The following is a 21,142-nucleotide window of genomic DNA, read 5'->3' on the forward strand; positions in this document are numbered from 1 at the left end:
CAGCGGCCATGGCTCATGGGCCCAGCCGCTCCGCGGCATGTGGGATTTTCCCAGACCGGGGCACAAACCCACGTCCCCCGCATCGGCAGGCAGACTCTCAACCACTGCGCCACCAGGGAAGCCCAACGCCTATAATTTTTAATTGAGAATATGTATTCTGGTAAGTTAGGTTTGTTGGTTGTATATACAGATATTTTTATTTCCAAAATATTAATTTATTGGATAAATGTGGAGTAAATAGAACACTGTCCAGGCCAACTAGAAGGTTTCCAGAGCTGCCAGTGAGATGCTTTTGTTTAGCATGACAATGTGATAAAAATTGAGATGGGTTTTTATGATACAATAGGCATTTAAGATTTTCTTTAATTCAAGATGTAACTTGTCACATATGCTCATAGGTCTTATAAACTTCTTGTCTTGATGACATACACATAAAAAGATAGTAAGAACAAAGTAGAAAAGATCTACAGTTTTTATATATGTAATTGTCTGTGGTTATGTTCTCAATCAAATACTCCTATAATATGTCATCTTATAAAACAAATATGAATGCTACTGCTCTAAATATGTACAAATTTAATGGCCTGCAATACTTGCTAGTTGCCTGGTGGAGACAAGGAAGAAAGTAGATCTAGCCCTTCTTTTCAAGGAAGTGATAATATCTATAAATCTTCCTCTTCCAATTTCAAAAACATGCATCTTTCCCTAACAGTCTTTGTTGTTCAAAGCCATTGACCAGATTTTTCTAAATGAATTGGGAGGCTGTCAGCAGTTTTAATAACCAATATCTGCACAATCAGATCACCAGGTACGATATAGTAATTAATGTGGCTTGGTATCCTGGATACCTAGAAATTCATGGCCAAGAAGAAGCTATTGCCTTTCACTGGCTTCTCACAGTCTGTACTGCCCATTTCTAAACTGGGTTGTAGAAAAGAGGCTGGTCCACTCAGCCTCCTGACTTCTCTGACTGCACGTGCTCCATGCGAATAAATGGAAATGGGGCCACTGTTCTCCTGTGTCAGGACACGGTCAGCGTAAGTAGGAATACCAACTGGCAGGCATGTAACATCTAGTGAGTTCCTAGTCCAGAGCTGCTTTCTCTGCTAGATCAGGTGGCAGGTGGCAGGTGGCAGAAAAAGAAATATCCTGAAAGTTCATTTGCTATTTGCAAGTCAGGGAATACTACTGGACTAGAAGAATGGTCTACTGCTGCTTTAGAGAGTATTTCATAGACATTTTGAGGATGCTGATTTCCTAGAAAGGAAAAGCTCTGATTTCTGTACTGCAGTATATAAAAAGTTATTGCCAAATTCAACCTGGGTCTGTGGTTTCCAAATTTTTTTGGGGGGGGAGGGCGGTGGGAAGAACTACATATTCTGTGATTGCACGTCTCATCTGTCTTATTCACCTTAGTGCCTGACATATAGCAACCATTAAATAAATGTTTCTTAAACAAATGAATAATTAAATGAAAAAGTAAATGAGCAGTAGATTTTTTTTTTATGGCAGTGGTAGACAAATTCATTTTGAAGAGTTTTTCTGGGTCTTTGTGGTTAAAAGCCTAAAGGAAGACCGTTGAAAGTGATTCTTTTAAATGCAGCTAAATTTTGCTTAAGCAAAACCAAAATATGAAAATCTGGGTTCACAAAACAAATTAATTAAAAGGTGATTATATGCTTCACAATTACATGGGAATATGACTTAATGCAGGGTATTCCTAAATGCTGGCCCATGGTGTTTTCTTAGGTTTTCGCTGAAAGGAGAAAAATCAGCCCAGTGTATTGTTCTAAAGAACTGTCCTCTATTCACAAATTGACCTTCCTCCATTTCTGTGGTTAAAATATTTAACAACAACAAAAAGATAATGAAACTAGTCTCTACTTCCAGTTAATTATTCCTTTTTAATATTCTTAAACTTGCCAAAATAAAATTGTCAACCCTAAATTGGTTCCCCAGCTTTTTGAAAAATACTTTATTGGTTTGTGAAATCCAAATAAGATTCATTTTATAAAAGCATATAGCATTTTTAAAGAAACCTACATATTGAATAAAGGACGATAGTGTAACCTGGGCCTTAATTACCCATGATAATAACAGCCAACAAGTTTTGAGTCGGTGCTGAGTACTGCTCTCAGGCCTTTTAAAAATGGTGTTAATCATCTAAATTTCATAGTAGCCCAAGGAGAAAATATTATTTTTATCCCTATCTTACAGATGAGGAACTCTAGACACAAACAGTCCAGTCCTTGCCCCAAAAGATAGAAAATACAGCCAGTAAAATGGTAGAGATGGCCCCATATATTCTTAAATTACAAAGAAACTGAGCCATGTGACACTACAACCAATAAAAAAAATTGGTTGTTAATATAGTCTAATGATTATAGAAATGGCATTTCAGTCAGCATACAGATTATAAACTCCTATCCAAGACTCATAGTGTTTTATATTTAAATCAGAATCCTCCCAATCTTACCTTAGCAACAAAATTCTTGACCTATTTTTAGCTTCAGTATTTACACAGATACTGCTTCAAGCAACATCCTTGTTTCTTAAGCTCTATTCTATTAGCAAATACCAGAAAACAAAACAAGAAAATATGATGTTTCTAATGGGGCATTTCAACCAAGTAGGGGGTGAAAGCACAACACTGGTAAATCTAGCTATCAGGATTAAGCTAATTTAGGGAAAATTCAACCTTATAGCGAACAAATCAAAAGGTATATTTCAGTCCACTTATTTAAAAAAAAAGTATAAAAAACCCAGTTTCCAAATGCTACAAAAGTATTACACTCCAGATTTTTTAAAAGGCTTTAAAAAATAAATTTAAAAAGTATTACTACCCTAGCTTCCAAATGTAGGGTCTTATTTAAAATGAGATCACAAACTTTAGTGGGAACTCACATATTCCTCTGCAGAGTCAGAAATCCAAATATAACATCAATTGGGCAAAGAGGTAAATTAGTAAGTATAATCCATAATAAATGAAAAGCAAAACTAGACTTTTTGATCACAATGCCAAAAATTTTTTTTCCCGAGTTATCCGCAAACTGGAATCAAAGACAAAAATTTTGGCTTTCAAAGTCTATCATACTCTTGTAATGGTAAAAATGATTTGGCAGGTTAAGGATAGGTTTCTAATCATCCTATCTTCTACTTAACACCATTTACCAAAATACTGCACTGCGTTAAGGGAGTTATCTCAATGGCAACGAAAAAGAGATCTTAACACTAATAAGTTCTGGGTCCCTCAGAAAATATCAGTGAATCTAGAGCTTATGCTGTTTAAGGAAATTTTGTGGATTTCCACCCCTCAATCCTGACAGCTGGGGTGTGCACATCCGATCTGAATACTTTGTTAGGCATACAGGAACCGAATTTCTGACACTGCAGGTAACTCCTGCACAAACTCTTCTTTCAACTTTCTGGCATCTGGTCAAGTACCCATCCCTAGTCCACATGCCCTAGAAAAACACAGGAACCAGTTCTAGGACGTGGTTATCCACCTAGCACCCCCGCTCCACCCCGAGACTACTCGCCTCCCGCCCTAGCTCAGCCCACCCCGGCCAGCCCAGCCCGGCGGAGCCGGACCCAGCCTACTACAGTCCTACTGCTCCGGCTCTCCGAACTTCCCCCGCCCACTCCGTCCACGTGAACGGGGACCGCGCCGCGGTCCACCAATCAGCAGCCACCTCGCCCAGGATCCGGTCTCCAACGATCCCCTTTCAAAAAGTCAGCTTACACCTCCCGCCTCAGTCCCGCCCCTTTCCTATCTCCCCGCCCCTCTGGTCCCTCCCACCTCCCCAACTACCGGTTCCCCTCCTCTCCTCCCGTTGCCCCCTCCCGCTCCCAGGCTTCGCCCCGCCCAACCCAGGACAGAGCACTCGCCCTCTTCTCGCGAGATCTGAGCGTCCCCCGCAGCGGCCGTCCGCTTCCCCTTTTCGTCCTCCCACCCCCCTCCTCCCAATCTCTCCACTCTCCGGCTCTCTTCCCTCCCTCCTCCCCCCTCCACCCTCTGGGCCGGATCTCGTCTCGCTGAGGCGGAGGAGGAGAAGGAGGAGGAGGAGGACGTTCGGCCTGCGCAGTGAGATGTTTGTCCGTCGCCGCCGCCGCCGCCATCGCGGAGGAGCGCGATAAAGGGAGCCGAGCCGGGCGTGAGGGGCACCCCGTGGAGCCGCCGCGCCAGCGCAGCCCCCCAGCCAAGCCCGAGACGCCGGAACCCGAGCCGCCGCCGCCACCGCCGCGGCCGCCCAGGGGCCGGCCAGCTCCCCAGCCCAGCCCGTGGGCCGCGCCGCCGCCCCCAGCGTCGCCCCTCGCCTGCCCGCCCGCCTTAAATGTGACACCGGCGCCTCGGAGTGCGACCCGAAGCCGCCGCCGGGGAGGGGACGAGCACCATGTCGAATCTGAGCAAAGGCACGGGCAGCCGGAAGGACACCAAGATGCGGATCCGGGCCTTTCCGGTGAGTCTCTTCTCGGAGCCTGGGACCCCGGGTTGGGGGCCCGGCCAAGAGCCGCACGCGAGGCCCGGGCTGAACTCCCCCAACAGGCCGCAGGCCCGGCCTCCCCTCCCCCACGCCGCCGGCCGCGGGGCGCTAGCCTTCCCGGCAACTGGGCGGCGCGGGGCCCCGGCGCGGCCGCCCTCCCGCGCCGTTCCCCGCGCCCGTCGCCCGAGTCTGGCGCCGCTCCCCCGCCCCGGAGCTGCGCCTCCGGTCGCCCTGCGGGCTGCGTCTGGGGCCCCTTCGCCGGTCCCAGATTCTCCCCACGCTCCTGGGGTGTAGGCCCAACCCCTAGTACTCCGCTCCCGCTCGGTTCCCGGGACTCCCAGCCCTGCAGGTATGGGGACTGTCCAAGTCCTTCTTGTTTGGGGTGTGTGTGTAACTTTTCACGTGGGGTTTCGCTGCGGTTGAAAAAATCACCCAGCCTAAAAGATGGCCAGCCCAACGATGAGGGGGACTGTCCTCTCCCGCTTTTCCCCTGTTCAGGAAGGGCTATGCCATCCACCTGCCCCCCACGCAGTGACAATGGTTCCACGTAATGCTCCATAGTAACATACCAACAACGTTCTGTGTGTTTACAGCATTTTTTATCCACAAGCTTCCAAAGCACTTGACAAACTCTCTTGTGCAGGAATTGCCTTGCCAATCAAAGGGAAATAAGAGAAAACAAATTGGACGGTTGGTTCTCCATTTCTTAGCCATGGAATCCCAAAACAATGAGTAGTCACCACCCTGAGTTGCTTTACTCTTAGGGACAGCAAACGTAGTCTGTTTAGAAACTTATTCTTTTTTAGCATTACGTTGAGTCATACCCTTGCAGTGTTTAGTATATGGGGTATAACTTTGGATGTCATATCTGATTCAGATAGCCAATGGCAAGCAATTAAAGTGTACTATTGGAACAGAGGAGCTGGACATACTTGCTCATGTCGCTACAGTAACAGGTATATGTCAAGATAGACAAACTAGCAATGGAAAAGAAGATTTTAAAACAGTAAAACTAGAGAAAGAACTTGGGTTTCCTTTCTTAGAATCACAAACAGTATATCATGCAAGGAGGGAAAAGAGGATTTGTATTCACTTCATGAAGCATGCTTTTTCTAAAGTGTAGTTTGCACTTTAGAGGGAAGACTTATTAATATAATTGTCCTAGTTGAGTAAGAAAGCGACCCAGAGAACTTGAGGACTTCTCTGAATTCTTAAAATTTAGAAGAAGGAAATACACCTTATGCAGAACTCTGAAGTTGTAATAACAAATATTAATATCAATGTGAAGAGTCTTCAGGGTTTATGTAAATAAATGTAGGATATACTCAGGAGAATTAAATGTTTTGATGCTCATTAAAGGGATTTTATATCTTTGAAGTTTTTTTTCTAAGTAATCATGAGAAAGTACAAAGAAAGTGAGAAATGTTGACAGAAGAGAACTGATGAACTTCATGTGCACGTTTTTCCTTATAATGAAACAATGAACTGGGTTTATGATTTTGTGAGTAATGTTAGTTCTCCTGCTAAACCAGTTCTGAATATTTTTAGCAGAATCTAGAATTACTCAGAATTTTAAATAGTTTAGTACAAGAATTTTTTAAGAAAAAATTAGCTATTTTTAAAGTCTGAGTTCTTCTAATTCAGATTATTACTAAAATGTGGAGTAGTTCACATCTGACATCAGCTTACTTATGTGGATATTCTGATTAACCAGTTGTACCTTTATGTGTAGTCAACTCTTTGATCTCTTGGTTTTGCCTGTTCCTACCTGTTCTTCCATTCCTTCATTCATTCAACAAATACTACTGACGACTGTGTGCCAGGCACTGTCCTAGGGTCTTGGGATATATCGGTATAGCTTGAAAGATGAGTATTCCTCCCTTCTGGATCTTGTATTGTTGGGAGGAAGTGGTGGGAGAGAATTTCATTATTCCTTTAGCTGAAGAGTATAATAGTATGTGACAAGTTACCACATACTACTGAAACTGATTTTTTTTTTAAGCAGCATTATGGTCATGAGCTAGTTTAGACCCTTTCTGTCTAAAACTTGTTGCCCTCAAAGTTTTTCTAAAATCCTTAAATGAAGTTTGTAAGTGGCTAGTGTTTGATATTCAGTACTTAATATCTGCTAATTTTTAAAAGCATTAAGATTTTTTTTATTTCATAAGTATTAACATCACTCATAAGTAGTTCCTACTGAAAAGAACCATTATATTTTTTAATGTATAACTTTTAAAGTCATAGTTCTTTGAACCTTCATTCAGGATGGATACATACCTCAGTGGTGTGGTATTTCACTGATTAATTTGGTAACTGAGTGCTTCTAGACCTTCAGAATTTTTTTTTTATTCCAGGTTAGCAGTCTTTTACAGAACTATAGTCTCCATGGATTGCTAGTCAGAAGTAGTAAATGCATATTATTCCATAAAGAAAATATTATGTTCATATGTACTCGTGTGTACATACTTAAAACTGTTGTATTTTACATTACCATTTGAGATAGACAGTTAATCTAAGGGAAATTGCAGTGTAATCGAAAGCCTCAAGTGCTCTTTTCAGAGTGTGTTTTATAAAATTGATGTGTAAAAAGTATAAAAATATGTTTCAGGATTGTTTTGTTTTCATTGCAAAATAGTAAGTGAAGGTACAGGATATTTTGTAAATGTGTAAACCTACTCCAGCTATAGTCCCATCAGTAAAATCAGTTTCTGAGAAATTGGTTCTTTTTAAGGTGGGAAACAATGAAGAGCTTTCTGCACTTATAGATTGGTGATGGAGGAAATATTTATTCCAGTTTGTAAACTTTCCTGCAGTGGACAAAATACATATCATTTCACATCTTTTGGGGTTTTTTGGTACCCAAAGTAACAGCAAGGGCCACAAAACTTTTTTAAGGAAGAAGTCTGTAGTTGGGAAACTTCTGGAAATGATATGGATTTGGACCAAAGAATGCTGCCCCCAGAAGTTCCTGGTCCTCTTTCCTTGCTGTTGCCATGTGTCTCACTCCTGAGCTTTTATTCCACTATGTAGGATTAGTTGCTGTCAGGTGAACCTTTTGTCCTTATCTTTGAAAAGCCATTACTCACCATCTGTACTGTCCACTGTCCACGTGGGCTTGAAAAGCTTGATTGGTTTGGAGGGGATATGGTTGAATGGAAATACTGGTCTCTCCTCTGATTTGCCTTCTTGTCTGAGCCTTCAGAGTTTAGGAGACGTGTTATGAAAGTGATTGTCTTTAGAGTGTGATCTGGAAATGGTTTCAGTTTTTGGTTTATAGAAGCATGCTAAATCATGATAATGAATCTCTGGTTGTAGTGTCCACTCCATAGTTCTAGATGGGCTTCACAGAGCACCACCTGTGTGGCGTGAACAGTTACTGATGTAGAAGTTATTGTTAGATGGAACCCGCAAAATGACTGAGATTAGAAAGAGATGAATTTTAAGATCATTTGTGATGTACTTAAATACTTAAGAGGACAAGAATTTAATGACAAATGGGGACAGTTGATTTTTTTTTTTTTCCTGGCTATAGTGATATTTGCTAGATATGGAGGAACAGCTTTGATCTTCAAAATAGGTTTCTCTTAGGGAAAGTAGTTGTTGCCTAGAACTAGCTGGACTGTACATAGAGAAAGGCTGAATAATAGTTTTGGAAATCACACAGGGCGGGGAATTAACTATAAGTTTGTTTTGCATTCTCTAGTGTTTTGTTACAGAGATGTTATGGAGTAAGATATAACATTCATTAAAGTGTTGCTTTCACTTAGACTGATTTTGTTCTATTTAATGGTTTTAGGACAGTCAGCTGTGTTGTAGCTGTTAGTACCTCTCAGGCTTTAGAAGTTTAAAAATAAAAAGATAAAGTAGTTATCTATAAAAGTGTATATTTTGCGTTATCTCCCTAGAAAGTTCACAGGAGCCAAGAAAATTATTACTGCCAAATTATTAATACTAAAGTTACTGAATTTGAAACAATTTTAGTAGTATAGAATATAATGTGAGAATTTGGCCTTTTAAATAATACACTAGTCACAAAGTTCTTTCAAACAAAATAGAGAAAGTGTCGTTTGTACATCATTCATTCATTAAATGTAGCTAAGTAATAATAGCATTTCTCTATTTCAACAAGAATATATAATTAAGAGTAGAAAAAGTAGTATGTCTTCCCTTTGTGTTATAAATTGGGAGACCTTAGAGATAATTTTTTGCTGTTATCTTTATTCAAGAGTATCTGGGTGTTAACAGTTTTGTTAGATTTTTATAAAAGTTATTGGACAATTTGTAGTTTTAAATAATGGAACTTTGAAAATAGTTCTTGTTTATCCATTGTAAAGTCAGCAAAAAAGTAAAAGTGCTACTAGTAAGAAATCACTGAGATAAAACATGAAGTACATTTAGTGTCTTTCTATTGTGAAAACTATTCAGTAGTAGTCTGTCAAAGCTATGAATTCATTTTAGTAGCTTTTCTAATTAGAAAAGTGATGCATATTCATGATAGAAAATTTAATAAATATCTAAACTTATAAGTAAGGAAATAAATATCACCTGTAACCCTGCCACTTGGAAATAAGCCATATTAACATTTTGATGTGTTTCCTTTTAATCTTTCATAAATGTATAAGCACACAGTAAAACTGAGGTACGACCTTTTCATATGCTGCCTTTTAAAAAATATATAGTATCTCACTGTACATTTATTTCCATGTTAAATATATAGAAAACATGATTTTGGATGACTGGGTAATACTCTCCAGTACCTTGGCTTATACATTTCCCTACTGACAGGTATTTTGATTGATTCCAGTGAATTCGTATTTTCTCTGTTATAAAGAATGCAACTGAGACTATTTAGGCACATAAATATTTGAGCCCATCCATGATTATGGAATTACTGGGCTCGACATAATTGATACATATTACCAAATGGACCTCCAGAAGGGTAGGAGTAATAATAGTACCACTCACCGAATGCTTATCATATGCCATACAGTTGTTCTCTGTACTTTGCATGTGTAAACTAATTTCATTTGCACAATAGAATACTACTATTATCATCTTTTTTTACCTAAGAGGCCTTGAGAGCTTAAGTAGTTTGCTTAAGATCACTTTGCTTGTAAGTGGAAGAACTAGGGTTCTTTCTAACCTAGGTAGTCTGGCTCTAAAGTGAATGCTTTAAGAATTAATTACATCTCTCAAGCTTGTATCAGTAATGTCTACCATGTAGCAGTGTCTTAGCTAACATATCTTTAATTTTGTAGGTGAAAAAAATAGTACTTCAATGCTTTATTTTGCATTTCTTTGCCTACTTGTAAGAGTAAAACTATGGATAGTCTAGGGAATTTTCATTTAGTTTTACATTAGAGTATTCAACATATGTTTTAGAAGTATGACTAAAAAGTAAAGAGACTGAGAGCATAATAGTTAAGAGGGTGGGCTCTGGACTGTCAGAGTTTGAATGTCAGCTCCACCTCTTTCTAGTTGTGTTATCTTTAACAAGTTACTTAACACTTCTAGCCTCAGTTTTCTCCTCTGTAAAATTAGAATATTTATAAGACCTATTTTACAGGGCTGTTGTGAGATTAAAAAAAAAAGGTATTAGAACAGGACCTAGCACACAATTAACTATTGTTATACCAACATTTAGCCATGATTATACCACAGTTTATATATTAAAATTGAATGTTATTTTTGCAAGTAATTTTATTTACTGTACAGTTATTTTAGTGATGCCGCCATTTTTTGGTGCTTACATTTTTAGAACTTACATTTTGAAAAGCTTACAGAATCAATCTGTGAACCACATTAAGAACTCAGTGTCAGGATATAGGTTTGGTACCACTGGGGGGGTGCTTCGAAAGAATGCCACTGGCTCTTGGGTGAAGGGTAGATTCAAAAGAGAAGAGATCCAATAGTGATTATCACATAATCATCGGAATAAGTATGTAATCTTTCTGGGGTAACTTTATTGAAGGAGTAAACACTCATTTGGTGTGTACATTCTACTATGTACATTAAGTGTTTATCTAAAAATACATTTTGTTTTTATTTCCTTCCTTTTTTTCTTCCACCCTCTTTTTTGTTTCACTCATGAACTAGGCTGCGGTCCCTGCCCAAAGCTTATACCAGACACCCTTTTGAACCTGGAAGTACTTAGCATAGTGTTAGGCACAGTGTGGGTGGTTAGTGAATGATCGATTAAATGAGAAACTAGTCCTTTAAGACAAACCATAGAAATTCATTACTTAGGTAAATCGATGCAGGTAGTACTCCAAAATGTTTGAACTCTTTTCAGCTGTAAGTGAAGTCTTAATTTGTAGGTCATTAATGATCATGTGGCACTTCCCTTAAAGGTTAGTCAGTCTAATCTCTTGAAACTGTAATGACTTGAAAGTAAAGGTAGTATGTACTGGCAGTAACCTTGGATTGGCGTGTCAGAAGACTTAATCTCTGGCCTAGTCTTTTCTGTTTACTAGCTGTACTCTACATTTTTTCCTTCCACCATGACACCTTCCTCCCAGCCTGTTAACTATACATGGTGATCCCCTACTTCCATTGCAGGTTGACTACCCTGTATCATCAGCCTGTTCTGTGAATTCTTTTCATCTGAAATTTACCTTTGCCCTGAGGATACAGGCTTATATTCTTGAATTGAGGTGTCTTTTTTCCTTATAATCCTTGAATCACTGGGCCAGATGCCATTCATTGCCACATCTGTGATCCTCTTGTGTCTTGGGCCCTCGTGAACTATTTTTTTGAGTGCTTCTTGTGACCATCTCCTAACTTCGTACATATGCTCCCTCAGTCACTGAAGACTTCAATACCTTATTCACAGACATTCTCTGTAGCTTAAATTGTAACTTTATCCAGTGCATGTGGGCAGAGTCATTCTTCTATTCATTCTAAAGTATGTTTATTGTGTGTTCCTACTAGAGGTCTGGCACTAAATATACAGTGATGATCAAACAGATCTGGCCTCTTCTGTATTACAGTGATCTTCACTTTGTCTTGGAGCTCGTCATCCCGCTACTTTAGAAATCTTAAACTTCAATATTACATTGTATCCTAGCTCCTTCATTTATTAGATGTAGGACTTGAGCAAGTCACTTAACTTCTGCCTGTTTTGTTCTCTCTTTTGTAAAAGGGAGAAAACAATATAGTACCTACCTCATAAGATGGTTGTAAGGATAGAGTTAATACATATAAAGCTCTTAGTGTCTGGCACATAGTAAGCATTATAAATAAATACAGACTGTTATTATTTCATTATTCTATCCTACTTGCTGCTTATTTCTTTCTCACATTAAATGTGCTCTTAGATTTCAAGAAGACCCCTTGCATTCTCCCAGGCTGTGGCGCCTGTTGCTAGTTGCCCCTTCTTTCCTGCCTCCCAGAGCGAGGCCAGAAATATCAGCAAAAAGCATCTTGAACCATTCTATTCATCTGCCTTCACTGCTCATATTTTTTAGACTATTGTGCACTCCTGGAGAAAATTCCAAGAGTGTGGTCTCTAAGCTAGTTGGACTCTCAGTGCCTCTGGGCGATATTTTTGTGTCCCTGGTAAACTCCCTCTCCCCTTTCCTGCATGAGCTGTTTCAGACTTTAATCACTGTCCTTAAGCTCTTTATTGAGAGTTCTCTTATCTCTCTTTTTCAGGAAACTTAACTACTAAAGTTATCTTGTGTAAGCTTCTCTTTCAGTTATATTCATTAACCTGTATCTTTACTCATTCTCAGCTCCTTCCCTTGGGTCTCAGAGAAGGAAGGTGTTCCTTTTTCTGTCTTCCCTACCATGGTAACTACCATACCATCTCCCTTCATAGCCAAAATTCTTCAAATAGTCAGTATCTCCTTTATTAGAACATGATTTTCTTTAGAGGAGGCAGCAGGTCTTTTTGTATTGATCTTTGTCAGTGCTGCACAGTAGTAGCCAACAATGTTGAATGAATAAACTGACAAGACTCTGGTTTGTTTTCTCATCTTTAAGATGGGAACTATGGCAATCTTTCTCACAGGTTAATTGTGAGGGTTAAAAGAAATAATGTCAGAAAGTGCTTGCTAATAAACAGTGGCATCATTGAGACAGTTAAAATGATTTTCTAATCATAAAGTTAGTATTTTCAAGTAAAAGTAATATGTTTCATGTAGGACATTTATTTTCAAACTCTTATAGGGTCTCCAGGACCTAGGAGGAGTGGAGTAGGTATCTTCAGAAGTTTCCCTCTCTAGTCATTTAGAGCAGTTTGTAAATTGCTCTATGTGTAGAAGATTTCTTTTTAAAAAGTTCTCTAACTATTGCTTTAAAATCACTGTCATTAATCAAGCCTTTTCAAAGTTGAGGAGAGTCCTACTTTCCCAAGTTGGTAACATTAACCAACTGAGAAATTGAGAACTGATCCTGTAGTTGTTGTAACCACTAATCCAGAGCTTTTGCTGCTAGAAGAGCTTTTGCTCTTTATTTTTTTAAGTCAATTTTAAAGTTGAAAATTAAGTAAAATTTCTTAATTTGACTTCATTTATCTAGTGATCATTGAGAAAGGAATGGACCTGAATTTGCTCTTTAAATGAGAAAGGTTACTGCTAAGCAAATGAATAAAGACTTCAAAGGGATATCTTTTACCTACTTTAAGAAAATACAAGATTCCTTAGAGACGGTTTTCTATAAAAGCAAGCCGTCATTGCTAAGAGGAATGCTTTAACGTACTGATTGCAAGTCATCCTTATCTAAAGCAGCTCTTAACTGAGCAACACTTAGCCTCTTCTATTTGCCCTGTCCTCTTGAAAGTAATCATGAAAAATTCTTTTTCTCCTTCCCTTTTCAATTTATTTAATAGTATGAGAAGTTGCTTTATAAGATGAGTAACTACAACTTGTTCAGTGTCTACCTTGTGTTAGGCTCTTTGAACTATAATTATCTCAAATTCTCAGAACAATCTTTAGATGTTTTACTTCTGTTTAAATCTATCCTGGGGCTCAGAGAGACATAGTAAAATACGTGTATTACATATATACCTATGGAAGGGCAGAGCTGGAATTCAGATCCCAGGTGTATCTGTCTCAAAAATTCATGTTCTTTTCATTACACCACACTGCCTTAATTATATTCCATTAAGAATTTGCTAGATTCTGAAATATTTACTTTCATAATAGGAATATATTGGAAAGTTAATTCTAAGCTTGCCGTTTAAATGATTACCCAGGGACAGATCTAGGGCCCCTGAAGCTTATACACTGCAGTACTCTCTTTATAAAAAGGATTCAAAATTAGTTTCCAGATCTTGGAAGGAGCTTTTGCAAGCTTTAAACCTCACTAGATTCAAAGTATATGCACCTCTCATAAGAGAATACATGTTATAAAAACTTTGAATACATGTTATAAAAACTTTGAATCGATGGATGCCTATGTTGTTCAGTAAAATTTTAATATATAAATTGCTTAAGGGGGTCATAGTGTGTATTGAATAAAGCAGTCAAAATCATAACCAATAGGAAGGATATATTAGTTGACGTATTTCTTAGTTAACACTTTCCTTTTTAAGTTAAAGACTGATAGTACACATTTTTAAACTTTTTTCAATTAGAAATTTATCTTGTAAATATATGTTTAGGGCTTCCCTGGTGGCGCAGTGGTTGAGAGTCCGCCTGCCGATGCAGGGGACACGGGTTCATGCTCCGGTCCGGGAAGATCCCACATGCCGCGGAGCCTGCACGTCCAGAGCCAATGGGAGAGGCCACAACAGTGAGAGGCCCGCATAGCGCCAAAAATATATATATATGTTTAGAAAAAAGTGATTTTATGTCTTTCAGAATGTATTAAGAAGTAGTAGGTTAAACAATGAAATGAATTTTGAAGTACGAAGATCAGGTAGTTTAGAATAAGCAAATGAGACATGAAAGAAGTGTATTATTTTGATGAACGTTACCATTAGCCAAAAAAACAAGTAATTTATTTGGTCCTATTTGTTTTCATAGTTTAATTTTTAAGAGCCAGAAAGGACTTTAGAGAGAATATGTTCTAATCTTATTTAATACATGGGGAAGTGGAGAACTGGAGAGGGTGATTTTACCCAAAGGATACTTACAGCTTGAATTTATGGAAGAACCATGACTAAAAGCCTTATTTCTGGTTAAAAGCTCTTTTCTCTAGACCAAACTGAAATAAGCATATAGCCTTAATAATTCAGTGTTAATATTAGCCTGTTAATTATAAATTGATTTTGTAATATCAGACACTCAGGTGATTTGAGTTGACATGGTGTAATGGAAGGGTCCTTAGCTCAGGACACATGGATTCCTTCATTGCTCTAACTAGCTGAGTGATCGTGGATAAGCTACTTAGCTTCAGTTTCTTCATTTGTAAAATGAAGAGATTTTAATTTGGGGTTTTCTTAGGCTTATTTCCACTCTTAAAATTTCAGTCTAGAAAGCGAATGCTGGTGTGTTCTCCTTTGCTCTAAAACATTTTGTGATGTTGCAAATGTCACCTATCTTTTCAGCTTTAGAATAAGAATGGTATATTTCAGTGGTGATGATTAAATGCTAATATGAAGCAGTGGAAAAGTTAGCTATGTTCTTACATACTTCTTTTTGTGTAAGTTGGTAGTTTTAGAGAAATTTTGAGATTTGATATCAGATTTTTGTAATAATTTTATGTTATAGGCCTTTTGTTGTCATATCACATTTAGTTTATGGTTAGGTTCATTCAAAGACAGAGCTAACTGTGGCAGTTTGTATTGTTTTACATGTTTTTTTCTCTTTGGAGTGTGTGTAGCTGATTCTGGTATAAACTACTTTGTTGTTGTCCAACAGTTTTATACATCTTTACACTTTATCATAGTTTTAGAAAAACTGGGTTTATCCATTTCAAAAAAAAAACATAGCGATGTAAGCTAAAGAGAACAAAGTATTGTCATTTTTTATTAAAATTCATAGTTTTAGATTGTAGGATAGAAATATGGAACTCAAACATGCACTTAGATATGAAGTATTTTTTGTCTGTAGCATTACTACTACTACTTTGAGATTCCATCCAGAAATATATGATTCTTGCTTTTCTATTATTTTTGTTTTCCAGATGAATGTTTAAGAGCTAGTTTATACACGAGCCCTTACTATTATTGAGATTTAATAGTATATTGAGAAATACAGCAAATGTTTTTATAATTTTAAAGTGTTGATCTTACAGATGTAATAACTAATCTTCTTAATAGGGAGAGTCTCTATGTTTGAAGAGTTCTAGTCAAGATGAATATTGTATTCTCTGGATAAAACGTGTTTCAGGGTGCCAATAACATCTCTTTATATCAGCGAAAATAGCACCAATAGGAGAGTGACAAACTTCTTGACTCAGGGAGAATACTTATGATTGCATATTATTTTTTGTGGTCATCATCAGACTATGAAATGTTACATATACATTTTTTCACATATGCAAAGATCATTCACAGAGATATCGTTGAAAGAATATTGTTAGTACTCTTAAGTCACTTGTGACTTAACTGAACTTTAAGAGGCTAATGTGAAAGCTTGAACTTAGTCTTTGAAAGAAATGTTCCAAATTTTTAAATTGATTTTTGAACAGCCTACTCATGTTGAGAACTGAAATGCAGATTATAATAATTGAACCGTCTGTTGATGATTTAAGTGTCTCATTGTAAATGTTACTGTTCTGTAATTTAGTGATATTAGAGGCCAGTTGAGTGTAGCTCAGCCTTAATTTGTGATTTCATAGCATTTTCCCGGACTACTGTGCTTTTCTAATTGATAATTGTCATTATCAGTCGTTACTTTCGGCAGCACAATTCCAGCACAGAAGGCTGTATGTTTCTTCCTTGTAGTAAAGAAAAAGAAATTTATTGAGCAAGTGATGTGTGTCAGATGCTTTCACAAACTTTCTTAATTGCCATACAATACACCATTTTCTCCCATTTCTCTTGTTACAAGCAGATGAGGAAAGTGAAGTTTGGAAGGTTAAATAACTTGCCCAAAATCTGAATGTGTCCCACTGGGCTGTTTCCTCAAAGCTTGGATCTTTGGCTATCTTTTGATGGTTGAGGATGTTTAAAAATTAACTGATGAATAAATGGGATTATTGGAGATGTCATAAGTCATTGTGTAGCCATTGGTCATCAAGTAGGTTCATCATCATTACTAACTCTAACGGGACTGCATTCAAATCAACTAAGAATCATAACATGTATTAAAAAGGATACAATAAAATAAGGGAACAGAAACTTGATATTAGTCTAAGGTGCTTATAATCTGGGAGGGAACTTCCTTACAAAATTTATGGCTTAGTTGTATTTATCTAGAATATTGCCATTCCTCAGATATTTGTACCAAAGCAGCTGTTTTGAGGCTGAAGCTCAAAATTAAGATCAAGCATTTTTCCTTGTTTATTTTTTTTCTAGCTGTGTCATTCTGAATTGCCTGGAATTTCAAATTCTCACCCTTTTCCCCCACCCACCCTGTTCTAAATTTCTTGTAGAAAATTATTCACAGGGGACTAAAGACTTTTTGTCCTTTGTATGTAGTGGATGTGAAGAGTACAGTTCTCTCTTCCTTTTAGTTTTAATTGGCTAATGCTGTAGTTCTCCAGCTCTCAGTAATTACAGAACCTTCAAGATGTGTAAGTGTATAATAGACTGACATCCTTTTAAATGCAGCATTTTGAAGGTTTATGTTTTTATATCTTTTAAGTAATGTAGATGAAAAACCAGAGATGTTTGTGAAAGAAAATAAAGATTGTTAGTGTTATTTTTGTTATTGATACTTACTAGTGAGGGGATTATAATCCTGGATTGGGGACAGGGAAGTGGGCAGAAGTCACTTTTAAAAAATAAAGTCTTGTTTGGTTTCTAAGAGGTCTCACTAAACCATGGACATTTAAGAATACTCAATTATATCTTTCCTTTGAAAAAGAACTTTTGTTTCTTTTCTTGCTAAATGAATTTACTTTGCTGAACACTTTGTAACTTGAGCTTGTTGGGGAAAGATGCAGTATATATCTAAAATAAGCAGACATTAAATGTTTGTGTATATACGTATGTGTGCATTTTATCATTTTATTGTTTTGCTGAAGCATTGTTACCAGATCCCTTCCTGAGTGTATTTGTAGTTATTGCAACCTGAGTAAGTCAGTTTCATCAATGGGATTAAAATCCTGCTCGAATACTTTGGAATATTACTTTAAAGTGTTAGGGCTTTTAAATGACTCTGAGTGAAGTCTAGAGTGATGTTTTTAATGGTTAACATTGATGACGTAGAGTTTATCATCTAGTCCTTTTAACTTTCATTGACAGTTAATGTTGTATTCTCTATCAAGGATAGGTGAGAAATTCACCCATCAATTAATCAGTAATGTAATTATTTTGCCACTGCTCATTTGATGCCAGGACCAAAGTGGGTATGTAGCAATATGTACTTGAAGCCTGTTTCCTTGGGTGTATTGTTTTTGGACTTATTTGATTTGGGGAAAGACTGTAACTTGTAGATCTCCTCCTGAATAGCCTTTTTTTAATCCACTATTTTCCTCCTAGTTAACATTTATTAATAAAGTTAATGATTAAGCAGCCTTTTGAAGCATTTAGTTAGGTGAATGTGAAAATACTACTTGATATATGGAATTTGAGAGTCTTTTGCTTGTACATTATTGTACTTTATTTCTGTTTGGAAAATATATTATTTTAAAATTACATTAATCGTTACATAAACACATTAAATTATTTTTCAGTATCATTGTGCTTAGTAATTCAAATGTTCATGTTTTCAAAATTACATTGGTATAACATAGGTAAAACAACATTCCCCAGACATTTGTTTATGGCCTTCTAAGTAACATTGAAGAAAAATGCACAATCCCTCAACTATCTCATAGTCTAATGGAGGAAAAAGATTCACAAACAGATAATTATGCAGCAGTATGGTAGGGTAGTGATAGATATAACCCGAGTATTATGAAAGAGCTGAGAAAGAGTTGTTAACTTTGCTTGAGGAGGTCAGGGAAGGATTTTTGGAGGATGTGACACCTGAGCTGTGTTCAGAAGCTATGTAAAGAATCAAAGAGGCAGAAGAGGGGTGTATAAAGAAGACATGAGAGGGTGGTGTGTGGAGGGGAGGTGTGACAGTGGACAGGAATAACCACTGGTTTAATGTTGCCAGGAAGTGAATGTAAGATAGGTAGTAGTGAAAGATGAAGTTAGAGAAGTAGGCATAGACTGACTAGATCATGAAGTGTTATGTTCCCTTTTAAAGCACACACCCCCCCCCCCAGTTGCTAATGAGAGGTGGGTTTTGAACAGGGGTGTGATGCTGATGTGGTTATTTTAATGATTTTGAGGAAGATGGATTCCAAGAGGTTATTAGAGTTCATGGTGGCTGGAAGGCTGTTGCAGTAATCTAGATGAAAGTTTTAGGGCAACAGTATTCAGGATGAAAGATTGGGAGCATATTTGAGAAATCTCTTGGGCCTGATGTTGGTAGCACTTGATGATTGGATGAGAAAGGGATGAGAGAGAGGAAAGAAGAAAAGTTAAGGCTTACGCTTCTAGCTTGTATAACTAGGTGGTTTGTGTTGCCGCTACTGAATTAGAGAATACAGAAAGAAGATTTGGGTGTGTTTGGAGAGTGAGTTTACCAGAAATTTTGGACATGATAAGTTTGATATGTGTCTGGAAAATTTGGTTGGGCATATCCAGCAGGTGGTTGAATACAGTAGTTAAGGCTTCGGGGGAACTTCTGGGCTGGCAATATAGATTTGGGAGCAATTAACATGTAAGCCAGTAATTTATCTTCTTTGAGATGAGGACCAAACTTCTTGGGAAATCTGATAAGAGCTAGTGACCCACCATCCAGAAAAGAAGTGCACACACGTTATATTTGCAAAATTTTATATGCAGTTTTAGGAGGCTCCAGAATCCCTTGCCAATCTAGAGCCTTGTAAATTTTAGAACCCTAGAGGCATATATATATAGTAGTTGTAACTATGATAATGAATGGAAGTGCAGCCAGTGTAGAGTGAAAAGAAGAACCAAGGACAGAGCTCTGGGGATTAAAATGATTTAAATGACACTGGAAGAATAGGAGATATGAAGTAGGGGAATATTGTTTCTGAAAGAAGGCTACATTTTACTGACTTTCATTTAGCATAGTTGTCCTCTTAAGGTACTTTTGTTTTAACTGTTTATTTGCTAAGCCTAAAAACTATTTTTTTTCCTGACATTTGATGCCCATAGATGAGAGTTCAAGAGATTCTGTCAGTTATTCAGCATGTGAGGGATTATACCGTAGTCCCTCGGTATCCATGGGGGATTGGTTATAGGACCTCTTCAGATACCAAAATCTGAGGATGCTCAAGTCCCTTACATAAAATGGCATAGTACAGTCAACCCTGTATCTGCGAGTTCCATGGATATGGAAGGCTGACTGTACTGTGCCCTAGGCTGGGCTGAATTCTACTGACATTTGCATTTAATCCTCTTGATAGTCTTTTTGAGATAGGTATTGTTATTAAACCTACTTTTTTACAAGTGAGGAAATAAAGGTTTAGAAGAATTAAGTAATTTGCCCAAGGTTGCATGGCTTATGAATTTAGCAGAGCCATGACGCAAATCCAGGCCTGTCAGACAGCAAAATCTATACTCTCTACTAATACACTGTACTGTGTTTACCAAGATAATCAGTGATTATACTGTAATATTACTTTACCCTATTAGCACAGTGGGATGGGAGGTGAGTTCAGTGGTTTGTACTGGATTTGAGAATATGAATTCCGATTCCAGCTCTGTGATTTTGGGTAAGTCATTTAATCTCTCTCGGTCTATTTTGTTCTCCTTTGTTTGAACATTTTTATACCTGAGCAATCACCAGAAGAAACATTTTTGCTCTCTGTCTTCATTTCTATCTATGAAGCACAAATACTGAGGAAAATACTACATACCATCTTGGATTTCAAAATAATGCTTGATTTATATATGTGAGAAATGATTCTTTTATTACAATGTAAGAGTATTTGTACAATATTTGAAGCCTCTTAGTTTATATCTTTAAAATACTTTAGTTTCTAATAGAAAATTTAGTAATTCATGCTGAGTAGAGACGTTTTTGTATGTTTTCTAGCTTTCATGGGATCTTATGTTACAGAGCCTGAAAAGATCATTTGAAGTTTTTGCTCAACTATTAGCAGTATAGTTATCTCTGGAGTTTTTAGTCCGCATTAACTTTACTCTTTTTTGAAATTGGTTTGAACGTTCTGCTTTATATGTTCGTTGTTTAACCGCAGGGATGGTGTCTTAGCCTGCTTTATTGTAACCTCTACATATGCTGTCAGCAAACTAAAACCACGTTGCACATACATGGAGTATTTGAGGCCATCATTATCACGTTGTCTTGTGGGCTTTATTTGTGAAAAGTTGCAAATAGCAACATCTATTTACATTTTATATGGATGGCATCCTCTGTATGAGAATATCTGATAAAAATAGGTAGTAGTTTAGATGTAAGGGTAAATTCTCTTAAGGCCATTTCAGAGAAGTCTCTGATAGACCTGGATTTGAATAATATTTGAGTAACAGGAAAGAATTTGTTTTCTAAAGAGTTCCTTTTTAAGCTCTCCAGAAAAGATCAGAATAATAAGACTCAGTTTGAGTCATCTGCTTAAGAATC

At 37.6% G+C, this 21,142-nt stretch overlaps 1 protein-coding gene across 3 annotated transcripts in view; it reads left to right on the forward strand.

The window, feature by feature from the left end:
• Nucleotides 1-4,265: 4,265 nt before the first annotated feature.
• CUL3 (cullin 3) overlaps nucleotides 4,266-21,142 on the forward strand; it is a 96,830-nt gene continuing 79,953 nt past the window's right edge. The window contains exon 1 of one of the 3 annotated variants that reach the window (XM_060151960.1): nucleotides 4,266-4,460. In XM_060151960.1, coding sequence (XP_060007943.1) covers nucleotides 4,395-4,460 — 66 coding nt within the window. In that variant the 5' untranslated portion in view covers nucleotides 4,266-4,394. The remainder of the gene's footprint in view (nucleotides 4,461-21,142) is intronic. The other 2 variants (XM_060151961.1, XM_060151963.1) reach the window with 2 other exon arrangements.

The sequence above is a fragment of the Lagenorhynchus albirostris genome, chromosome 6 (assembly GCF_949774975.1).
Source record: "Lagenorhynchus albirostris chromosome 6, mLagAlb1.1, whole genome shotgun sequence".
In the NCBI taxonomy this organism is placed as follows: Eukaryota; Metazoa; Chordata; class Mammalia; order Artiodactyla; family Delphinidae; genus Lagenorhynchus; species Lagenorhynchus albirostris.